This window comes from Heteronotia binoei, chromosome 9, assembly GCF_032191835.1.
Source record: "Heteronotia binoei isolate CCM8104 ecotype False Entrance Well chromosome 9, APGP_CSIRO_Hbin_v1, whole genome shotgun sequence".
Classification (NCBI taxonomy): domain Eukaryota; kingdom Metazoa; phylum Chordata; class Lepidosauria; order Squamata; family Gekkonidae; genus Heteronotia; species Heteronotia binoei.
The window spans coordinates 126,045,305-126,065,315 of NC_083231.1; the positions used below are offsets into that span (position 1 = coordinate 126,045,305).

Sequence of the window (20,011 nt, forward strand, 5' to 3'; positions counted from 1 at the left end):
CAATTCGCGCGACGCACCAGAATTCCAAGAAGAACGGAATGCCTGTTTTAATTGTGCAGCTGCAGATGAGGACTAGCAGCATTGTTAAAAGTGGAAGAAGGAAGGAAGACCCGGGACAGAGCCAGGCAGGCAACAGTTCCGAGGAGGCAGCCTGGCTCCGGAGATGCGCGAAGAGCCCCGCACGGCAGGGAGGGAAACGACACTCGCCGCCTTCTGCAAGCGCGGGCCAGGGAGCGCCCCAGGCGCATGCTCAGTCCTCAGAGGCGGCCAGCCCGGGAGAGGGCGAGGACCACGCCCCTTTGTGACGTCAGCAGAGGGGGCCGTGCCGGCGTCAGGACCCCTGACTCCGCCCCGCCCTTCCCCGTGACGTCATACGTGCGTCCTGGAGCGAGGGGGATCGTGGGATTGCAAGATGGCGGCCCTCAGCAGCTTCCGGGCAGCAGCCAGGGTGAGCCAGAGAACGAGCGAGGGAGGGAGGGAGCCCCGCTGGCGCCGGCCCCAGTCTCCGGCCCCCTCCGCCTCTTGCTTGTGGCAGAGCGTTCCGCGCTCTCTTGCTCTGGCCCTTCAGGCGCCTGTGGGAATTGGAGGCGGGCAGCGCGGCCATGAGGCCGGCCTTCCCCTCCCAGCCTGCACGCCCGGCCCCGCTTGCCTGCTGCTGGCGTCTCCCTGCCTGCCTCGTCGAGGGGGCTTTTGAGACGGGGCCATTGGGGAGGGGCCCCTGAGATAGGGTTTGATCCCGCGCCGCTCTCAGCTCCAAGAGGTGGGTGAGGCGGGGCGGGGCTTGGCCTTACAGAAACCACCATGTCACTTTCTCTTCAGCAAGAGGCCGCCTTCTGCTTGTTGTCCTTTCTCTTTCCCAGCAAGCCAGCCTCGGTTATGTTTTGTACGAATTTGCCCAACACAAAACTGCAAGCTGTCTGGTCTTATTTAAAAATCAGCTCACATCCAGTGATTTTTTTTTTTTTTTACATTTGTCAGTTTGCTATAAAATTCTTTGGGCACCTGTAAGACGAACAAAGTTTTATTCAAGTGCATGCACATGAGAGCTGCTACGCAGAATAAAATTTTGTAGGTGCCACTGTACTTGAACTTTGTTCTGCTGTGTCAGACGAACATCGCTACCCACCTCAATTTGGTCACCTGTTTGACTCAGTGGAACATTTTGGGAACTGTAGATACTAATGATCAAGCCTTCTGGCTACCATGGGTTCTAGAATGAACAGGGAATATGGGGGGAGGGGAGATAAATCCCCAAGGTTTCCCTTCTAGGGTTCCAGATGTCAGCCCTTGACTGCTTCTCATCAACAGATGTCAGGGGTGAAAGAGGAGAGTGGAAGGAAGTTCAGGGAAGTACCTAGAACCCTGTGACAATTTGATATTGTCAGTCTCAAGTGACCAACATCTACTCGAACTCCCTGGCCCAAAGAGCATCTGGCTGCCCTCTTGTCACACCGTACAACTTGGTGGAACTCTGTGCTGGTTAACATTAGGGCCCTGGGGAATCTTACAATTCCACAGGGCCTGCAAGGCAGAGATGTTCAACAAACATGGGGTTGAAGACAGCAACGGTTTTAAACAGTTTAATACAGGGGTGTCAAACATGCAGTTTGGGGGCCGAATCAGGCCCCCAGAGGGCTCCTTTCAGGCCTCCGAGCTGTCATCTGCTTCCTTCTCCCTCCCTCTCTTGCTACCTTCTGCATCACAGCTTGCTTTGCAAGGCTTGCTCAATTGCTCAGGCGCTACAGAGCAAAACCTCTATTTTCTACATTGGCTGAGGGTCCTCCCTCCCCAGTCCCTTGGGGAAGGAAGGAAAGAGCCAGAGTTTCTTTTATCCAGTTCCCTGGATCCTATGGGAGAAATACAAAGAAAACACTATACAAATGAGTGCTAACGTTTTAAGCATGTTTTAAGTTTTAAAAATATATATATTTGTGTTTGTGTTCTTTATAAAATTTATATCTCTGCTACTTAATCGTAACACATGGCTCGGCCCCTCAAGATCTAATTTATGTCAGATCGACACCCCTGGTTTAATAGTTCTTAATAACTATCTGATTCAGAATCTACTTTCACCCCTCTTCCTCCATCACTAATGTCATTGGGGGGCTAGAATTGCATAATAGCGCCATGTGGTTATTGGGTTTTGGAACTGTATTTTAAAATATTTAATATGTTTTATATGAATTTGTTGTGAAATGCCCTGAGCCTGCTTAGAGGGTTGGAATAAATGGCCTGTATGGCTCTTTCCAACTTTGTGTGATTCTATAGGTAAGTTTTTTCCACACCCTCACTGAAATGTTGGTTTATGGACAGATTGAAAGAATTCTTTTAGCTTATTCTCTGTTTCCCTTTAATAATGCTCTCAGTCCTTGGTCTAACCTGCTGGTTTTCTGCTTATTTATGTTTATTGTATGGTTGGAGAAAAGTGATGTGGGGCCAGTTGTCACCATGATTTGTCCTTTCTGGGCAAGGTGATTGAGAGAGAAGCAGAGGACCAACTCCAAGCCTTTTGAATAATTCATGTACTCTGGACCTAGTTTGGTTTCAGGCTGGGCTGCAGAATAGAGATAACCCTGAAGCATTATTTAGTTGATGGTTTTTGTTTGAATGTAGACAAAGAATTCATAGGATCTATAATGGAATAATAGAATCATGGAATTGGAAGGGGCCACACAGGCCATCTAGTCCAAGCCTGTGCAGAATCAGTGCAGGATCAGCCTAAGGTATCCCTGACAAGTGTTTGTTCAGCTGCTACTAAAAGACTTCCCTCCTCTCTCAGTAGCCGATTCCACTGTTGAGCGGGTCTGACTGTAAACAAGTTTTTTCTTACGTCCAAATTCATCAGCAGCTTTTGGTCCAGTGGATCACATTGTGATCTGGGGATGTGCTTTCTTTTAAATCATTTGTTATGGACTGCACGCAAAGACGTTGCTGTGGGAGACCTGTTTTTATCAGTGTGGGATTTGTCTGGTGGGCTCCACAGCGTACAGTTGCTGTGCAATCTTTCTGTAAAGCCCTTTGGGGAAGTCATTTGTAGTTTTAGAATTGGATGCCATTTGTATGCTGATGACACCCAGCTCAATACACTTCTGTTGAAGTCTCCTGGAGATGCCCTGAAGGCTCTGCATGGCTGCCGGTTTGCTGCAGTGAAATGTTTGAAAGAAAACAAACTGAAACGGAAGAACTCAGTGAAGGCAGAAGCGAAGCACATTGTGCTTCTCCCTTTTGATGGGGTTCAGCTGGCCCTTGCTGACTCAGTCATGAGCCTAGGAATTTCAGATCAGGATGAAGTCGAAGACATTAAATAAAATCTGAGCCTAGTCAGGAACTGGAACTCTGGCCTTTCTCTCTTACGCTCTTTAATTTCTCTGACAGTCTTTCCTGCATCCCCAGAGCTGTGGAGTATGGAGAAGCGTCAGCAGCTCTGCTGTTCTTCAGCAGGGGCGAGCCCCGGTAAGACCTGCCTTTCCCTTGGGGAGGGGTAGAAATCCATTCCTGTCCTGACACACAGTGCTTAATCCTTGATGTACCAGCCAGGTGGACTTCCTTCCTCTGGTGTTGTTTCTGTAGCTCTCTCAAGCTGGGAGTTTTCAATGTCTTGTTTACCTTCCATGTGGGCCTGTGTGGTCCAGAGTCAGACCACTAGTCCATCTGCCCAGGGAAGATCAAGGGCCTGAGGCAGAGAGGGGTCTTCCCCTGCACATGCTACCTGAGGCCCATGAGTGGGGAGGTGGCATGGGTGGCGCATGGGACCTGCTGTGTGCAAGGCAGGTTCTCGCCCGCAGGCCACTCCACACTTCTAAGCTGCAGCTCTGCACTCCAAAGTCGGATCCAAAGCTGCAAAAAGATGAGAGTTCAGAGCAGGCCAGTGCTTTCCTCTCGCCCCCCCCCCCCATTTCCCCTTGCTTGATATTTGGCAGGTTTCCGTAGAGGAGGTGGTGAGGGGGGTGTTGTCAGGGAGTGGGAGGTGGTGAGGGGGGTGTTGTCAGGGAGTGGGGCTGTTCATTGTCTGGCGGTGGCCTTGTGTTCTGTTCCAGGCAGAGAAGCCGAAGGCTGAGGGGATCTTCCAGGTGACAATGCTCCCTGGGGATGGGGTGGGCCCGGAGCTTATGCACTCGGTCAAGGAAGTCTTCAAGGTAAGAGCAGTTATCCCCCCCTGGGGTGCCTTAGTGAGCCTCTGCTTTGCAAGGGCATGGCTTGGGGGGGGGGCGGTGGTCTAGAGGGTGCTTCAGAGAAGGCTTGGGAAGAATCTCTTGGCTCGGCTCTGAATTTATGGTCTGTTCTCTGGGGTCTTGTTGTCTTCAAATAAGGACTACAGTGCTTTGTACCGCAGTGACAGGGATCAGCTATGCCAATTTTCCACCCCTGGGTTCCCTGAGCAGCAGAGTTTAGTTGTGATGATGGATTCTGGCCTGGCGCTTGGTCACACAAGATGGCTGCGTGTGTTTGTCAGTTGTCATGGGCAGTTCTGCCGTCAGACTCGGATTTGGAGACGGGCAGGAAGTGGGAAGCCTCACATCAGCTGGCGTTGACGGCTCTTGGTTTGCTTGCAGGCGGCTGCTGTCCCCGTGGAGTTTGAGGAGCACCACCTGAGCGAGGTGCAGAACATGGCTTCCGAGGAGAAGCTGGACGAGTTCCTTGACTCCATGAAGAAGAGCAAAGTGGCTCTCATAGGTCTGAAAGGGGCTGGAATGCTGACTGGACTGGCTGCTGGGAATCAGGAGGGGGACCTTAGTCACACTCCTTGTGTAGAAGCGGTGGGGGGGGGGGGCAACCCAACTGGCCTGCTCTACTGGGCTTTTGTCAGGATTGTTGGGAACAGTTTATGAAGCAGCTGTGCCCAGAGGTGAGCTGGTGGCTCCCTCTCTGACATGTTTTGGATTGGTTGGGAGGGTACCTGTGCTTGTCTTTCAGGAAAGATCCACACCCCCATGGAGTACAAGGGAGAACTGGCCTCCTATGACATGCGACTCAGGTAGGCCTCTGCAGACCTGGCAAGGAATGGCCACCCCGTGCAGAGGCTGCTTGCCTGGAAGCTCTGCAAAGCCCCCTGAGGCAGAGCCCTGCTTTGAGCCACTGCGGGAGGGGCGGCTCTCCCTGCTCTTTTGGAGGTTGGCAGGAGGGGAGGTGCTCTCCAGAGCATGCTGAGAGTAGATTGGAGGGCTTGAACGTACGAACATTTGAAGCTGCCTTCGACTGAATCAGACCTTGGCCCATCAAAGTCAGTCTTGTCTGCTCAGACTGGCAGCGGCTCTCCAGGGTCTCAAGCTGAGGTTTTTCACACCTATTTGCCTGGACCCTTTTAGTTGGAGATGCCGGGGATTGAACCTGGGACCTTCTGCTTACCAAGCAGATGCTCTGTCACTGAGCCACCGTCCCTCCCCTTGGGACAGAGGGGTGCTGGGGTGGGGTGTCGTTCCTGGATGTGTCGGCCTCTGTTCTTGGAGAAGACCATCCTGAGTTTCTTCCCTCCTGCAGGCGCAAACTCGACCTCTTTGCCAACGTGGTCCACGTGAGCAGCCTGCCTGGCTATAAAACGCGGCACAACAATCTGGACCTGGTGATCATCCGTGAGCAGACCGAGGGAGAGTACAGCTCCCTGGAGCACGAGGTGGGCCTGCCTCCTGCCCTGGCTGAGCCTCTCCCTTCAGGCAGATGGGGCCTAGAGGGAAGAGCAAGGATGAAAATGCCCTTCCTCCCTTGGGGGGGTGGGGGGGATTGTTCCTCAGTCTGCGCCTCTCCCCACTGCCACGCGGAGGAGAGGGATGCTGGGGAGTCTTGCTGTGGCTCATGATGGTTTCTGTGCTCAGAGCGTAAAGGGGGTCATTGAGTGCCTGAAGATCATCACCCGGGCCAAGTCGCAGCGCATTGCCAAATTTGCGTTTGATTACGCCACCAAGAAGGGCCGCTCCAAGGTCACAGCGGTGCACAAAGCCAACATAATGTGAGTGCCTAGAGGACACCCTGTTTCCTTGCCCCTCCCTCTCGCTCAAGGGGCTCTCTCTCTCCCTCTCAGCTGCTTCCATTTCCCTTCCCTGCAACTGGGGCTGGAGCACTGGCCGGGCTGAGGAGCTCCCCTCCCTGGCTCAGGCACTGCATTGGCAGCAGATGGGGGGGAGGCTTAAACCCATTCCTCTTTGCCAGCTCCATCTCATAGCCTGGAGAAGAGGCAGGAAAATGCCCCTGGTGAAGCTCCAGCTCAGTAGGGTGTGTCCCCTCCTGGGACAAAGGAGGTGTATTTCAGCCATGTTTGGGGCTGGAGCACTGCCAAGCTGCCCCTGAGATGTTTCGCAGTCTTGGGCTAGAAAGAGCAGAGGAGCGGCAGCAGCGGAAAAGTGTTGTGTTGGTGATGTTTGTTTCTGGCCAAGGGAGCTTGGCTTCTCGGACTCTCCAGCCCTGGTACCTTGCTGGTCTCTAAGGTGCTGGTGGGCCTGATGCTGGCTCTTCTGCTGCAGACCAGCCGGCTGCCCTCTGAGGCTGTTGGTGCAGAGTTCTGTCCTGCGCAGGGAGTTCAGGGCAGCCGGGCTGCGTAAGAACTGGGTGGGAGCAGTTTGGGATCTCCTGACTTGGCAAGGAGAAGCAGGACTGGTGCTGGGAACGAGGGGGGCTGCGCAGGTTGGCCAAGAGGATCGGGCTGCTTTCACGTGAACACAGACAGTTGGTCCTCGAATCAGTCTCGTTTACTCAAACAGGCAGAAGGTCTCCAGAGTCTCAGGCGGAGGTCTTCCGCATCCCCTACTGCCTGATGCTCTTCAACTGGAGATGCTACTGGGGATTGAACCGGGGACCTCCCGCATGCCAAACAGATGCTCTGCTATTGAGCCATGGCCTCTCCTCTACAGTAGATGGATGCATGGAGCTGCATTGGTCCATTTTTGTTTACTTAGATTGGCAGTGGTTCTCCAGGGTCTCAGGCAGAGGCCTTTCCCAACACCTCCTACCCGGTCCTCTTTAACTGGAGATGCTTCCAGGGACTGAATCAGGGACCTTCTACATGCCAAGCAGAGCCTCTTCCCCTGAGCCAAAGCCCCTCCCTTTCCTTACATAGCTGGGCAGTCCTTATATGTTTATTTAAAACACTCTCCATAGAAAGCACCCCAGGCAATTTAAAACTGTAATAAAAGCTGCAATTAAAACAAATCTGAAGTATGAAACGTGTCGGAGAGAGCACTGAGCCTCTCTGCTCCCTTCTTGTGCTGTGGGGCAGCCACCCGGCCGGCCGGCCTGCCTGCTGTCAGGGAAATGGCATCCTTGCTAGCTTTGTTTTTATGGACACTCTTTCAGTTTTGCCAATCACAAGACTTACTACAACTTCTCATAACACAGTGTTGTTCCCACAGGCTAAATTCATGAGACTAAGACCCAGTGCTCCTTATCTTGGGACACCAATCTTGCTGTGCTAGTAAAATATCTAAAGCCCGTCTATTCTGAATAACCGTTTTAGCCATAGAACCCTACTTGCAAATCATGCATAGCTAATATAGTATCATTAAAGCTCTTCTCTAAGAACATAAGAGAAGCCCTGTTGGATCAGGCCAGTGGCCCATCCAGTCCAACACTCTGTGTCACATAAGAACATCAGAGAAGCCATGTTGGATCAGGCCAGTGGCCCATCCAGTCCAACACTCTGTGTCACATAAGAAAATAAGAGAAGCCCTGTTGGATCAGGCCAGTGGCCCCTCCAGTCCAACACTGTGTGTCCCATAAGAACATAAGAGAAGCCATGTTGGATCAGGCCAGTGGCCCACCCAGTCCAACACTCTGTGTCACATAAGAGAAGCCATGTTGGATCAGGCCAGTGGCCCATCCAGTCCAACACTCTTGTGTCCCATAAGAACATAAGAGAAGCCATGTTGGATCAGGCCAGTGGCCCACCCAGTCCAACACTCTGTGTCCCATAAGAACATAAGAGAAGCCATGTTGGATCAGGCCAGTGGCCCATCCAGTCCAACACTCTGTGTCACATAAGAACATAAGAGAAGCCATGTTGGATCAGGCCAGTGGCCCATCCAGTCCAACACTCTGTGTCACATAAGAACATAAGAGAAGCCATGTTGGATCAGGCCAATGGCCCCTCCAGTCCAACACTCTGTGTCACATAAGAACATAAGAGAAGCCCTGTTGGATCAGGCCAGTGGCCCCTCCAGTCCAACACGCTGTGCCACATAAGAACATAAGAGAAGCCCTGTTGGATCAGGCCAGTGGCCCCTCCAGTCCAACACTCTGTGTCACATAAGAACATAAGAGAAGCCCTATTAGATCAGGCCAGTGGCCCATCCAGTCCAACACTTTGTGTCATATAAGAACATAAGAGAAGCCCTTCTGGATCTGGCCAATGGCCCCTCCAGTCCAACACTCTGTGTCACATAAGAGAAGCCCTGTTAGATCAGGCCAATGGACCATCCAGACCAACACTGTGTCACATAAGAACATAAGAGAAGCCCTGTTGGATCAGGCCAGTGGACTATCCTGTCCAACACTCACCCAGCCTCAACAGGTCCCTTTGGAGTGCCTCACAATCCTCTCTGGTTCTTACCACCCTGAACAATTTAGTGTCATCTGCAAACTTAGCCACTTCACTGCTTACTCTCAACTCCAAATCATTTATGAACCAGTTAAAGAGCATGGGACCCAGTACTGAGCTCCGTGGCACCCCACTGCTTCCCGTCTTCCACTGCGAAGACTGCCCATTTATACTCTCTGCTTCCTATTAATTAGCCAGTTTTTGATCCACAAGAGGACCTGTTTTTTTACTCCATGACTCTTGAGCTTACTAAGGAGCCTTTGATGAGGAACTTTATCAAAAGCTCTCTGGAAGTCAAGGTAAACAACATCCGTTGGGTCGCCTTTGTCCACATGTTTGTTCATCCCCGCAAAGAACTGTAACAGGTTAGTGAGGCAAGATCTTCCCTTACAGAACCCATGCTGAGTCTTCCTCAATAACTTGTGTTCATCAGTGTGCCTACTCATTCTGTCCTTGATAGTAGTTGAGACATTTACAATTGTCTTTTCTAATTCATAAACACCAAAACGAGGGGAAAACGTACGAAGAAATGACCATGCCCAAGAGCGGTGCCCTAGTCCTGCCTGCTGGTCGAGTCCGGCTGCTGTCTTGCAGACTGGTCTGGTCAGGCAGCTTCAATGGCCCCCCCTGTCCCTCCCTCCCTGCCTTTCTCTCTGCTAGGAAGCTGGGGGATGGGCTCTTTCTGCGCTGCTGCAAAGAGGTGGCCGAGCTGTATCCCAAGATCAAGTTTGACACCATGATCATCGACAACTGCTGCATGCAGGTAAGCCAGCCCCTGCCCCCCTCCTCCCCCCACTGAAGCAGAGAGCAGCAGGCCACTTCCCCTCCCCACTTCTGCTGCTTGGCCTGGGGTCTCCTTGCGTGTCGTCGTCGGTGTTTGAACATCCCCCTGTGAGATGTGTTGCTGCTCCTGCATTGCTGGCCCATCTCAGCCTCGGAGAGCCCCAAGAGAGGCTGGCTGTTGGTTCCTAAAGAGGACTCATAAAGAGAGGCCCATCCACGAAGCAGGGGATCCACTGAGGGCCTCGATCCGCACAGAAAGTGTCCACGTCCTGTGCTTGGGATGAGCCTCCTCGAGGGGTGGGAGGTCCCTGGGGCTGGGAGTGCCTCTGATAGGCCTCTTGGCCAGCTGGAAGTGACAAAGGGGGGGCCTTTCCAGACTCAGCCAGGAGTTGGGCGAAGGCCCTGCTCATCTCAGCCAAATGTGCTGTGGGCTGGGTGGACCTGGAGGAGCAAAGTCTGCTGGGAGACCTCCTGCGCCTTGAAGGAGGAGGAGCTGTTGGTCACGCAGCATTGAAATCCTGCTGCAGGGAGTTAAAAGGGTTTCAGGCAGGTTCTATGAGTAAGCCCTGCAGCAATCCCAGTCAGATTGCCCCGCCCTTCGCTGGGAGTCTCAGAGCAGCTCACAATCTCCCATATCTTCTCCCCCCACAACAGACACCCTGTGAGGTGGGTGGGGCTGAGAGAGCTCTCCCAGAAGCTGCCCTTTCAAGGACAACTCTGCCAGAGCTATGGCTGACCCAAGGCCATGTCAGCAGCTGCAAGTGGAGGAGTGGGGAATCAAACCCGGTTCTCCCAGATAAGAGAGCTCTGGCTGACCCAAGGCCATTCCAGCAGGTGCAAGTGGAGGAGGGGGGAATCAGCCCGGGTCTCCCAGATAAGAGAGCTCTGGCTGACCCAAGGCCATTCCAGCAGCTGCAAGTGGAGGAGGGGGGAATCAGCCCGGGTCTCCCAGATAAGAGAGCTCTGGCTGACCCAAGGCCATTCCAGCAGCTGCAAGTGAAGGAGTGGGGAATCAAACCCGGTTCTCCCAGAAAAGAGAGCTCTGGCTGACCCAAGGCCATTCCCGCAGCTGCAAGTGGAGGAGTGGGGAATCAAACCCGGTTCTTCCAGATAAGAGAGCTCTGGCTGACCCAAGGCCAATCCAGCAGCTGCAAGGGGAGGAGGGGGGAATCAAACCCGGTTCTCCCAGATAAGAGTCCTCAGAACCACTACAGCAAACTCCAGAGGACATGAGTCACACGCAGATCCCTTTAAATGCTTGTAGTGCCCTGGGCCTGGGGATTCTGCTGCGGCTTGCTCCGTCTGTTCAGTCCCTGACTGGGCCAGCAGATTGCTCCCTCCCCCCCCCCCCCCGGTTCTTTCCCTTGAGCTCCCCCTGCCAAATGCAGGCCAGACCAAGGGGTGTTTCTCGTCCTCTTCTCAGTCCCCACCAACTGCTGCAGGTGGGTTTCTGGGCGGGTCCTGCTCTTTGGCCTAGCTGGCCAGGCAGTTTGTTCCTGCCCCTTTCTCCAGGGAAAGCAGGCATGGCAGTAAGTAGCTGCTGACAGTTTTTATTTACTTCAAAAATTCATAGTCTGCTGTCTTCTGTTCAAAAAAAGTTCCAGAATTTTTTAAAAAAAGTATCAGTCCCAAGAGTATAACGAAATAAAAACAAAGTGAAACTTTTAAGGGACAGCCCTGCAATAAAGGAAAAGGCTCCAGCCCTCTGAACATACTGGAGGGGTTAAGGGATGGGTTTTACTCTCCTCTAAGAGTCTTAAAGCTGCAGTACTGAAGTCCTAAACTCTGCTCACGACCTGAGTTCGATCCCCGGTGGAAGCTGGGTTTTCAGGTAGCCAGCTCGAGGTTGACTCAGCCTTCCATCCTTCCGAGGTCGGCCAAATGAGTCCCCAGCTTGCTGGGGGGAAAGTGTAGATGACTGGAGAGGGCAGTGGCAAACCACCCTGTAAAAAGTCTGCCATGAAAACGTTGTGAAAGCAACGTCACCCAAGTCAGAAACGACTGGTGCTTGCACAGGGGACCTTTCCTCCTCTGGGGGGCTGGGGCAGAGTGTGGGGCTTGCCTTGTGGGATTCCAAAGCAGTCAGTCTCCTCCTGTGTGCTGTTCAGTCTCTGCATAAAGCCCTGAGGGGGCATCCTTCCTAGGTGTGGAGGAGGAGTCATCAGCACGGCGAAGGCCCCCAGCATCTTGTCCTGCCTGCCCCCGGTCACTCAGTGGGGCCGGGGCTGACCTTTCCTTCCCTCTCTCCAGCTGGTGCAGAATCCCTACCAGTTTGATGTTCTGGTCATGCCCAACTTGTACGGGAACATCATAGACAACCTGGCAGCCGGCCTCGTGGGCGGGGCGGGGGTGGTCCCTGGCGAGAGCTACAGCGCTGAGTACGCCGTCTTCGAGATGGTGAGTCCCAGGCGGGCTTCCTCTTCCTCCCCCCCCCCGCCCCCCGGTGTGGGCGGCCCCTGCAGCAGGGGGTTTTGACCGGCTCCTCCGCCTCTCTCCAGGGCGCACGGCATCCCTTTGCTCAGGCTGTGGGGAGGAATATCGCTAACCCCACTGCCATGTTGCTGTCTGCTGCCAACATGCTGCACCATCTCAAGTGAGTGCCCCTTCTCGGTGGCTGGGGTGGGGGGCTGGGAGGCAAGGGGGGCAGTCCCCAGAGCAGCTCTCCTGGGGCCTGTGACTAGCCGCTGCCTCCTGGAGCAAGGAGAGCGGGAGAGTCCCCCCCTCGAGCAAGTGCCCCCTTCTCTTCCGGCAGCCTGGAGCATCACTCCGTTCTGATCTCGGACGCAGTGAAGAAAGTGATCAAGATGGGCAAGGTGGGTGTGATGCCAGCCCCTCCCCTCCCCTCTCTCTTCCCGCTCCTCCTCCTCCTTTGCCTGCCGGGTGGCCTCGGGCTCCGTGTGGGTGGGCTGCTTGGGAGGGAGGTGGTTCTCTTCCTCCTCTTGCACCTCTGGGGTCTCAGGCAGAGAGGAGAGGTCTGGACCTTCGGCAGGTCCCAGCAATTGACAGTTGCTGTGTCTTCTTGTTGCCAAAGGGGGGAAATGGATTTTTGTGGCTTGGGAAGATTTCTGAGGTCAGGCCAGGCTCCTTTCCTTTGGTCTCAGCTGTTTTCTGGCTTCTCGTGGCAGCTTATGGATAGAGGGGCCAGGCAGCCAGACCTCGGGTGGTTTCTCCAACCCCCAGGCTCTGTGCCCAGAAGGCACCTTCTGCTTACAGCATTGGATGCGGGGGGGGGGGGGGGGGAGTGGCTGCTTTTCTTCTCTCTGGGCCTGGCTGGCTGGTTTCTTCCTCTCTCTCTCTCTCTCCTTGCTTTGCCCTCCAGTTGTCCTCTCAGTTCACCACCATGGCTCTCCCGTTTTGTTTCCCCCTCCACCCCCCCTTGTGTTGGCTTGTAGGTGCGGACAAGAGACATGGGCGGTTACTCCACCACCTCTGACTTCGTCAAGTCTGTCATGGACCACTTGCACCCCCACTACGGGGCCTAGGGCTGGGAGGGCTGCCTCCTTCCCTCCCCTGTGCTGAAGGCCCACCGGCCCTCCTTGGCTCCTGGACCCAGCAGAGAGGCGAGGGGGGGGCAGGGAGAATGACCACCCCTGTCTGGACCCTGCTGGCTTGGCTCTTTATGGACTGGGACTCATCCCCCTGGCTGGCCATGAGGGCCTCTCATGGGAAGGGGGAGAAGTGCTGGAGGGAGGCTGGTGTCTGCAGTCCAGGGCTGCTGCGGAGCGGCTGCAAGGTCTGGCGATGGAGCCTGGGATCCAGGACCTCCCCCACCCCCTGTTGTCTCCTTCCTTCCCTGCAGTCCCTCCAGCCACATGTGCCCCTGCTGTTCCCTCCCTCCCCCCCCCCCCCAGTGTGGGGTCCTTGACTGCTGTGGGGCTTTGGCCACTCCTGAGTGCTGCTGGCCCTTGCTTGAGGCACAGGCACAGCTTCCTGGCTGCTCCGTCAGAGTCTCCCCTCCCTCTCGAGGGGGGGGGGTTGTCACTGTGGCAAGTAAGGGGGGGCTCTGGGGGTGATGCCGGCAGGGGCTTCTTGGCCGGAGGAGAGGAGGCTGGCCCATGGAGGTGGGGAGCAGCCTGGGGGCAGGAGGTGATGGTGTTGCAGCCTGGGCACTCTCAGTTCTTGAGGGCAGCTTGTGGAAGCAGCAGGTGTGGGCAGATGGTTGGAGGGGGGTGGAGTGGTTGCTGTGGAGTTGAAGGACTGCATCATGCTTTCTGTTAATTGTGAGTAAATGTGTTTTGCACCAGTCCTCACTGGAGCAGTCTGTTCCTGAAAGTTCTGGCCATGTTGCCACTTTTGTGCTGGGAGAAGACCCTGGGCCCTGGCAGCCAACGTTCAGCACTTGCCCCCCCCCCCCCCCGCCTTGTGGGTTTCCAAGGCTTAGGCTGTGCCCAGGGCAGGAGGGTGGAGGGCCAGAGTGGGCACAGGCCAGCAGGCTCTTCTGAGAGGCCGTCTCTGACAGAAGCCCCGCTGGGACCTCCAGAGGTCACTCTGACAGTGCGCCGGCCAAAGGCCTGGCTTGGTCTAGGCATGGCCTCCTTTCACTTTCCCAGTTTGGTGTAGTGGTGAAGTGTGCAGACTCTTACCTGGGAGAACCGGGTTGGATTCCCCACTCCTCCACTTGCACCTGCTGGGAGGGTCTTGGGTTAGCCAGAGCTCTCTTATCTGGGAGAACCAAGTTAGATTCCCCACTCCTCCACTTGCAGCTGCTGGAAAAGCCTTGGGTCAGCTATAGCTCTCTTATTTGGGAGAACCGGGTTTGATTCCCCACTCCTCCACTTGCACCTGCTGGAATGGCCTTGGGTCAGCCAGAGCTCTGGCAAAGGTTGTCCTTGAAAGGGCAGCTGCTGTGAGAGTTCTCTCAGCCCCACCCACCTCATAGAGTGTCTATTGGGGGGAGGGAGATAAAGGAGATTGTGAGCCGCTCTGAGACTCTTGAGTGGAGGGCAGAATATAAATCCAATGTCTTCTTCTTCTGTTCCACCCCACCCCCGGCATGTCCTTCAGTGCTGAAATGGAGCAGGGTGGTTCTATTCCGAACATGTAAATGCCCGTCTTTCTCCCAAGCAGTTGGGTTTTCAAGTTCCCTGCCTCTCCCCTCTGGTGTGGGATGCTCACAGTAGCCAAGTTCTCAGATCAGATGCACCCCTCTGGCTTTCTCTCTGCGCCCTCTGCTGGGGCCCTCCGGTATGTCCTTGACTGGCTCAACACCTGTGAGAGGATTTGGCTCGGAAGCATTTCCGGGGTTGGGGTTTGGCTTCTGGCCTCCTGCAGTTCTCTCTGGGCTCCTCGGAGGTTCCGTCTGCTGCTCCGTTTCAGTGGCTGGAGCTGAGCTTGGCTTCTTGCCTCTTCCACCATCCAGGACTGAACTGCTCAAGCCCGTCAGCTGCAGCTGCCCTGTTGGCCGGACACGAAGCTCTGGCTGTGCCGTGGACTCCTTCCCACTCCCGGTCCAGAAAGGGCAGCCTGGCAGGAGGCCTCTCGGGGTCCCTAAAGCCCCTCTCAGGATGCAGAGGGCCCCGCTTCTGTGGCCAGCAGCCCTTCCCTTCCCTGCCGGGGGTCTTGAACCGCTCCCCCCAGTCAGTGGCGGGAGGACTCGGCACGAGACAGGGAATGAGGGTTTCCTCTTGGATGCTTCACCGTGGCCTCGTACAAGGGGTCTCGCCTGTGAGAGAAAGTGGAGAGGGGGGCTGGCCCAGTACCCCCCCCCCCCCCGCATGGGAAGCGAGGGGGACGAGAGCACCCTGCTCTGAGCTGGAGTTGACTTGACAACCTCATGAGGGTTGCTGTTAAGTTAGTGACTTCCCAGCCCCAAACAGCCCCCAGGAGTGCCAGGGAGCTCTCAGGCAGATGAGAGGGTCAGCAGGAGTCCCTGGGCTTCCTGTCCCCCCCCCCCCCCCCCGCCACCATTCCCCTGCAGACAATCACCCTGCTGCAGAAGCAAGCCTCAGATGTAGCTCTTTGGCAGGTTAAGAAGCATCCAGGAAAGCAGCACCTGGATTCATTGCATCAGACCTCTGACATCTGTCTCCAAGACAGCAATGATTTCTCTCAGTGCTTGAGTGGAATGCAGCTGGGAGGATTTTGTCCATCTCCAGGTGTGTGTGGTGGTGGTGGGGATTTCCCTTTGCACAAGTGGAATCACGGCCTCCCTCCAACACACAACTGGCATCTCTTTCCTTGGAGCCTCTTCAAGCCCCATTAGCACAGAAAGGGAGGGAAAGAGGCAAGCCTTCCTCAGTTCCTTCCCCCAGAGATCCTGTCTGTTGCTTCCCCACAGGCCTGGCATGGACCTGGTGCCTGGGTAGGAAAGGGACATCAGTTTGTGGTCCTGCCTTCTGCCAACCGTGGAAGCCACGCAGGATCAGCACTTGGGTGGGACACCCCCAAAGAAGCCCAGGCAATGCCAAACCACCTCTGTTCATGTCTGCCCTGACTTGGATGGCCTGTCTTGTTAGATCTGGGAAGCTGAGCAGGGCCCACCCTGGTGAGGAATCCCTGGATGGGAGACCACCAAGGAAGTCCAGGGCTGCTGTGCAGGGGAAGGCAGTGGCCAACCCCCTCTAAACTTCTCTTGCCTTGAAAACCCCATCAGTCAGCTGTGACTTAGAAGCATAGAATCGTAGAGTTGGACGGGAGTTTCCAGGGCCATCTAGTCCAACCCCCTGGACTATTCACAAATACCTCCTAGCCACACACACACACACACAGTGACCCTGCTCCATGCCCAGAAGATGGCCAAAAACCCCCCTCCAGGACCCCTGGCCAAACTTGCCTGGGGAAAAATTGCTACCTGATCCCAAAGTGGCTAAAAGCATTTCCCCAGCCGTGTCAGAAAGGGCCACGAGAACTAAGCACTGATGAAGCCCTTCCTCCCCTCCTTCTCATGAACTGCCTCATTCACAAAATCAGCATTGCTGTCAGATGGCCAGCTAGCCTCTGTTTGAAAGCCTCCAAGGAAGGAGAGCCTACCACCTCCCAAGGAAGCCTGTTCCACTGAGGAACTGCTCTTGGTCAGGAAGTTCTTCCTAATGTTGAATAGCAAATTCTGATTTAATATCAACCCATTAATTGTGGTCTGACCTGGAGCAACAGAAAAAAATTCTGTACCATCTATATGACAGCCCTTCAAGTACTTGATCATATCATCTCTCAATGATCTCTTCAGGCTAAACATGCCCAGCTCCTTCAGCTTTTCATAGAATCAGAGTTGGACGGGATCTCCAGGGTCATCTAGTCCAACCACCTGCACAATGCAGGAAACTCACAAACACCTCCCCCTAAATTCACAGGATCCTCATTGCTGTCAGATGGCCATCTAGCCTCTGTTGAAAAACCTCCAAGGAAGGAGAGCCCACCACCTCCCAAGGAGGAAGCCTCGTCCATTGAGGAATTGCTCTAAACTCACAAACCCCTCCACCTAAATTCAAAGGATCCTCATTGCTGTCAGATGGCCATCCAGCCTCTGTTGAAAAACCTCCAAGGAAGGAGAGCCCACCACCTCCCAAGGAGGAAGCCTCTTCCACTGAGGAACCACTCTAAACTCACAAATACCTCCCCCTAGGGAGTCCTCATAGGAGTTGGTCTCCAGACCCCTCACCATCTTCATCGCCCTCCTTTGGACACATTCCAGCTTGTCTAGATCCTTCTTAAATTGTGGTGCCCAAAACAGAACACAATACTATAGGTGAGGTCTAACCAGAGCAAAGTGATACCATCACTTCACATGATGGGGACACAAGACTTCTGTAGATACAACCCAAAATCACATTTGCCTTTTTAGCCGCCATGTCACTCCACTGACTCATGTTCAGCGAATGGTCCACTAAGACACCTAGATCCTTTTTGCACAGATTGCTGCCAAGATAAGGCTCCCCATCCTATAATAATGCATTTGACCTTCCTTTCATTTATCCCTGTTGAAATTCATTTTATTTGATTTATCTCAGATTTCTAGTCTGTATCCTGTTTTTGTCTTCTACTGTATTTAGGACCCCTCCCAATTTAGAATCATCTGCATATTTAATAAGCATTCCCTCTAGTCTTTCATCCACGTCATTAATAAAGATGTTGAAAGAAACAGGTCCCAGGAGAGATGCTGGAGGCACTCCACTCGTCCCTCCCTTCCAAGAGGAACTACATTCGGACGGAGGCTGTCAAGTGAAGCCCCCAGGGCTGTCTCTCCCTCAGTCTTGTGGCAGCCTAAGAGCTTGAGTTACCCAAGAAGATCTGAGAACTGTGCTCTCGATCACTTTGCCCAGAACGGGCAAATTGGAGATGGGGTGATACACTTTTCCATGGGGGTTATTTTTTTAAGTAGGAGCCAAGGGAAGGCAACCTGACTCAGTGCTTGATTTGCTTGCTGCTTAAATGATTTCAGCAGTTGGGTGGCCGCAGACAGAGCAGAAATCTTGGTCTTCGCAGATTCCTACAATATCGTGTCAACATCCAGCACAGTAACTGGGTCAAAATGGTCCAGAAATGGACTAGCTGATGCATTAGGCATTTTTCTGTCTGAAAGTTGTTACAGCCAGTATTTAAATCAGATGCTATCAGCCCCCCCCCCCCCCCCCGGCCAACAAGCTTAGCGAAAGTGTTGCCGTTTATGCCCCTCCTTTCAGTTGGGTTGGTCTGAAGCAGCAGAACAAAGTCTGAGTCCAGCCAGGCACCTTTAAGTCCAACAAAGTATTATTCTGGATAGAAGCTTTTGGGTGTGTCTACACTTATCTGAAGAAGTGTACTTGCACACAACGGCATATACCTTGAATAAAATTTTTGGTGGTCTTAAAGGTGCCTGGCTGGACTCAGACTGGCTTCATCTGCCTGTTCCTGGAAGGTGGAAGGCCAGCAAGGGGTGAAATGCTTGACAGGGCTGAGTTGGGCGTGAACTCCCCCCCCCCCATGCAAGGGGGGCAGAGAAGTGACATTTCTGTGCTGCTGCCTTCCTGCCGGGTGCCTCAGGACCAAAGGCAGTTCACAACAGTAGAGATAGGGAGCGTCTGTAAACCAAGCGTTCATTCAAGCAACACACAAAAACCAATCTCAAGCCATTTCCAAGGCCCGTCACCAGGGAAATTCCCTCTTAAACCCTCTGGAATGGCCTTGCCAGGAAACCAGGAGGGGAGGAGTGTTGCCCCTCCCCCCTGCCTCTTCCAGGAGGCGTTCCCACCAGAGGGGTCTGGGGAAGCCTGGCCCTGGGGGGCTGCCCAGCAGGCCTTAAAATGGGGTGAGGCTACTGAGAGCGGACTTCTTTGCTAGGAGAAGAGCAGCTTCAGGCATTTGCTTTGGCCTGGGGCCAAGTGGGCAGAGCTGGATTTCAGCCTTTTACCTGAGGTGGAGCGCACAGGCTCAGTGCAGTGATGGGGCAGTTGAGCAAGCCTCCACTTGGCCCTCCAGGACAGCGGTGCTTGGCCGCTTGAGAGCCAGGCCTGGCCCTGTTGAAAGGGCAGTTCGTGCTGGCCCCCTCTGGATGGAGCCCAGGGGAGTTCTGGTCTCAAGTGAAGCAGAAGTTCTGTTCTGCAGCAAGAGACCTGGCTTGGTGGTCCTGCACCCCTTGGGGTGTGGGCAGCTGCTCAAGGGCCACAAGGAGCTGTAGGGCATTAAGAGGCCGCTCTTTTTGCACAGAGCAAGAAGTCTGGAATCAACGTCCCTTCAGGCTCCCCCCCCCCCCCCCCCCTGCTGACTTCAGCCTCTTCCAGTCCCTTGGAATTTCTTGTGATGCTGCCCTTTGCTGCTAAGCAGCGGGACTTTGTGCAAACTTGAATTAGAATGGCCTGGGTTTTGGATGGGAAGCCCTTGGCCTAGGCCGGGACCCACTGCTTGCATCTGGCACCCCCAATCCTGCGCAGTTCCCTCTTGCGGGGGAGGCCATGCTGAGCATTCAGGAGCACAGGTGAGTTCCTGGTCAGAGAGGGGCCTGTTTTGAACAGCTGAGGCCCCTCTTGGGCTTCCGCTTGACCAAAGGGGGGTCTTCTGCCCTGAGAAGCGGCTCTCCCTCACAGCCTGTTCTCTCCCCCTCTCTTGGCAGGTGAGGACCCCAGACATGGGTGGCTACGCCACCTCCCATGACTTCACGCGTGCTGTGATCGCCGCCCTGGAGCACTAGAAGGGAATGGCCACCCTGCAGGCTGCTGACTCATTGTTCTAGTTGTGTGTGGCAAAAATAAAGGAAGTTATGGCCTGTGGGTGTTTGATTGCATTCGGGGCATAATGCGGGGGGGGGGGGGGGCTGTGTCGGAAAGCTCTTCCTTCATGAGCTGCAGATGTGATGCTCCATGTTGTGTCTTTGGATGAGCGGGGGTCCCTGCAGTCCCAGAGGCTGGGCCTCCAGGAGCAGGTAAAAGAGAGCCTATGCCTTAGAGCAGGTTGTGGGGGCTCTGTTCCGAAAGGAGGCTCTAACTAGTGTTCCCTCAAAGCTGCGTGTGAGCTAGCTCACACATTTTCAGCCTCCAGCTCACGCATTTTTGTCTTGAGTCCACCAAGCGGAATTTTTGCTCACTGCAGCGTGGAGGGAACCTTGGCCCTAAGCCAGGCTTGCTGCAAAGGGGGGGGGGGTGGCCTCCCTGCGCACTCCTGCAGTGTCCTCTTGCAGGACTGCCAATTGCCTGGGCAGGGCCTGCAGGAAGGCTGTTTGCGTGGGAGGAGGCAAGATGAAGGCTACGACCTGTTGGGGCTGGCTTTTTCAAATGCCCCCTCCCCCATCCCCAG

General features: G+C 54.5%; 2 protein-coding genes across 3 annotated transcripts in view; one reads left to right on the top strand and one right to left on the bottom strand.

Annotated features, from left to right (window-relative positions):
- DCTN1 (dynactin subunit 1) overlaps positions 1-20,011 on the bottom strand; it is a 158,581-nt gene that overhangs the window by 66,183 nt on the left and 72,387 nt on the right. The gene's annotated exons all lie outside the window — the stretch shown is intronic.
- IDH3B (isocitrate dehydrogenase (NAD(+)) 3 non-catalytic subunit beta) lies at positions 372-19,484 on the top strand. 2 transcript variants are annotated; one of them, XM_060247226.1, is made up of 12 exons: positions 372-448; positions 3,376-3,453; positions 4,038-4,136; positions 4,554-4,674; positions 4,915-4,975; positions 5,479-5,611; positions 5,811-5,944; positions 9,185-9,287; positions 11,558-11,704; positions 11,806-11,900; positions 12,060-12,120; positions 12,700-12,794. In XM_060247226.1, exons 1-12 carry the CDS (start codon positions 413-415, stop codon positions 12,787-12,789), a joined length of 1,158 nt encoding a protein of 385 aa, XP_060103209.1. In that variant the 5' UTR covers positions 372-412; the 3' UTR covers positions 12,790-12,794. The 2 variants fall into 2 exon arrangements, with proteins under 2 accessions (XP_060103209.1, XP_060103210.1); XM_060247227.1 differs by lacking the exon at positions 12,700-12,794 and adding an exon at positions 19,332-19,484 and having other exon boundaries at positions 379-448.

What these genes read in the sequence shown, in the direction of transcription:
- IDH3B (XM_060247226.1), top strand. Translation starts at nt 413, where the DNA reads ATGGCGGCCCTCAGCAGCTTCCGGGCAGCAGCCAGG. An exon ending in TCGACAACTGCTGCATGCAG is followed by an intron (nt 9,288 to 11,557) that starts GTAAGCCAGCCC and finishes CCCTCTCTCCAG; the next exon opens with CTGGTGCAGAATCCCTACCA. An exon ending in AGTACGCCGTCTTCGAGATG is followed by an intron (nt 11,705 to 11,805) that starts GTGAGTCCCAGG and finishes GCCTCTCTCCAG; the next exon opens with GGCGCACGGCATCCCTTTGC.